The sequence below is a fragment of the Cebus imitator genome, unplaced genomic scaffold, assembly GCF_001604975.1.
Source record: "Cebus imitator isolate Cc_AM_T3 unplaced genomic scaffold, Cebus_imitator-1.0 Scaffold51, whole genome shotgun sequence".
Classification (NCBI taxonomy): domain Eukaryota; kingdom Metazoa; phylum Chordata; class Mammalia; order Primates; family Cebidae; genus Cebus; species Cebus imitator.
In genome coordinates this window covers 11,458,896-11,461,840 of record NW_016107366.1, presented here as the reverse complement: position 1 = coordinate 11,461,840, position 2,945 = coordinate 11,458,896, and the positions used below count along the sequence as shown (strand labels likewise).

The following is a 2,945-nucleotide window of genomic DNA, read 5'->3' as shown; positions in this document are numbered from 1 at the left end:
CCTCCCTTCTCCCTCCTCCCTTCCCTTCCCTTCCTCTCCCTTCGCCTCCTTTCCCTTCCCCTCCTCAGGATCAGTTTCACTGCCTCAATCTCTCCTCTACCAAGCCACTCACTCCTACACAAAGCATCAGCCACAGCTACTCTAATGCCGCACGTCAGACCATGAACAGGAAATATAGTTCAGTGGCATTTTATTTTTACGAACTGGATCCATCAGCGCTGCCTGACTCTTTTCCCTCTGCACCGGTTTCTAGCTGACAGCTGGTACTTCCTGGTAGTGCGTTGTTTAGATTGTTTTCGTTGTTTACGGTAGAGTTCAAGTTCCTCGAAGTACTTAGCTCTCAGGAGAGCCGCTCTCTGCTCGTAAGGCTGCTTCTCCAGGTCTGTAGTCGCCGACCACATCTTCCCTGTGGCCTTGGCCACCTGTACCACTGACCAGTTCGGGTTCTCCCTCTTCAGCTGGGCATAATGGTCTTGGCAGAAGAGTAGAAAGGACGATGGGGGCCGTCTGGGTGCCTGGGGATCCCGCTTTCTCCGTTTCTTCCTCTTGCCGACATAATTCATCATTTCTTCCTGGTATCGGGCTTTGTCGAGTTTGGCCAGGGCTTCATATTTGGCCTTTTCATGCTTTGAGATGGATCTCCATTTTTCCGAACACTTTCTAGAGAACTCTTTAAAGCCAACGTAGGTATTTGGCTGCTGCTCCTTGAATTTATTTCTGTAATTCAGCAAAAAGTGGATGTAAGAAGAGACATTTGCCTTGGGCTTTAGCTGGATTTCTTTTCCCATGTTCATAAGTTCATCTTTTTTCTGGATTCAATAACTTGGACAGGAGAGACAGCTGTCCCCACACTCCAGGAGCAATCTAGAAGGTGCTCTACCTGCGGTGAATTTTTCTGTCTGCAAGAGCTGCAGTTGGGTCTCAGCCTTTTCAGTGGTGGTGGCATTGTTGAGTCAGAGGAGGGAAACTGTGACATCATCCACAAGCTGACCAATCCCAGCCAACACCTGTGAGCATTTGTGTACAGGTGCTCTTATTGGTTGGTTACTTGAGGGTCAATGTTTGCCTCTCATGAAAGATGATGGTTCATTCTTAGAAGGCTTTGAGCCACCTATTTCCCCTGGAAATCATTCTCCTTGGCTTCCTGGAAGCAGCAGGTTTTGCTGCACTTTGGGGGTTTAAAATCCCTAGGCTGTAGTGACAGGCCCTGGGGTCTGCCTTCCTCACTATACGATTGTCAGGATGCCTCATCATCCCTTCCAAATACAGGCTGAGAATAATGAACACGGGGAGGTGGATGGCTCCAGGGCTGTCATGATAAAATGTGAAGCCTTTCTGTTTACCTTGAACACTGGCAGCTCATGCCATACAAAGGGTGTAGTAGTAACTCTAAAAGTAATCAGGTATGACAGCTGTGACTCGGTTCCTGTCAGGACAAAGTTGTCTAATTTAAAAGCTGAGCGCTTGGGCTATGAGCCTGAGCTCTTCGTTTCTCTGAAGAAATGCAAGGGAGGAGGAGAACCTTGAGATTTTATTAATTAACACTGAGTCCATGAAAATGAGATGGAATTTGTAACACATCCAGAAGCCTCTCCACTCTCATGGGAGGGGTCCCCATTTCTTGGGTTTAGAGCAGAAAGCTGTAACAGCTCCACTCAAACTGTCTGGCTTCTGGCTTTTTGTAAAAGTAGTTGTACATATTCCACGAGTCTTTCAATTGGAGGGAAGAGAAAAGATGAAAAAGTGTCTTTCTTTTTTTTTTTTTTTTTGGCCTTTGGAAACTGCTAGGTACTTGCCTGTGTGACACTGGGTTTAATATAACTTAATGGTTGATGATAGCCCCAAATTTATAGGACTAGAAAACTGAGTTTCATTCACATAAAAAGTAACATGTTCAAGGTTGAACAGCCATTCACAGGTGGGAGTATGGGTTTTGACTGCTGATTGCTTGTGTCAAGCCTGTGCTTCACCCTGCCTGCACAGAACTGTTGTGGGGATCCTGAGGGTCCAGATGTGCGGTCTTGGCAGCTGAGCCAGAAAAGGAAACTTGCCTAAGGCTAGACCACATTTTGAATTTTTCCAGGTTCATTCCCAGGGTTCCAAGACTTCAACATTTATCTTCTATAAAAGGAAGATGGAAACTAATAAGAGTCTGTAATCCTAGATTCTTGCCCCAGCTCTGCTGCAAGGTGGCTGGCCTACCCAAGCCATCCCCTTCCTCCCTGTGAGCCTATGATCTCTCATAAATTGAGCATTCTGGATTGGCCAGGGAAGCCCCTCCAGGGGACAGCCACAGTTTTGTGGCTGGATTTCGGGGCCTGTAAGATATCAGATGCCAGTCAAGGAAGTCTGGGCTAGTAGGGGGACTGGCAAAGGAAGAGATTTCTCTGGGGACATTTATCAGCCTACGTAGCTTTTTCTCCCCCTGGCTTTTTCTCCCAAGGGACCAGAGCTTGACTCACACATTTGTTGGACATGAGCAGGGTTACATAGATGAATGGGACACAGATCCTTTCTAAGATCAAAAGATGGGACATGAGGAAGAACTTTAATGAAAGTCCACATATTAATCAGACTCTGCTCAGGCTCAGAGACACACACACACACACACACACACACACACACACACGCACACTTTAATGAAAATCCACATATTAATCAGACTCTGCTCAGTCTCAGACATACACACGCATACACGCACACACACACACACACACACACACACACACACACACACAGTAGCTTACCTGTGCCTCTGTTCATAACCTTCCCTCCCTCTAATGATGATAAGATCCAGGAAGATTAACCTGCGATAGTCATCAGTTAGCTAGCATATTTAAGAAGAAAAGGCAGTTGGCCGGGCGCGGTGGCTCAAGCCTGTAATCCCAGCACTTTGGGAGGCCGAGGCGGGTGGATCACGAGGTCAAGAGATCGAGACCATCCTG

At 47.0% G+C, this 2,945-nt stretch overlaps 2 protein-coding genes across 2 annotated transcripts in view; one reads left to right on the top strand and one right to left on the bottom strand.

Moving 5' to 3' along the window:
* Positions 1–2,945, top strand: part of CSMD2 (CUB and Sushi multiple domains 2) — a 616,956-nt gene that overhangs the window by 282,192 nt on the left and 331,819 nt on the right. The window lies entirely within an intron of this gene.
* Positions 178–2,945, bottom strand: part of HMGB4 (high mobility group box 4) — a 4,718-nt gene continuing 1,950 nt past the window's right edge. Inside the window, exon 2 of the mRNA XM_017527998.2 lies at positions 178–2,121. Within this exon, the coding sequence (XP_017383487.1) occupies positions 213–794 (582 nt within the window). The 5' untranslated portion in view covers positions 795–2,121 and the 3' untranslated portion in view covers positions 178–212. The remainder of the gene's footprint in view (positions 2,122–2,945) is intronic.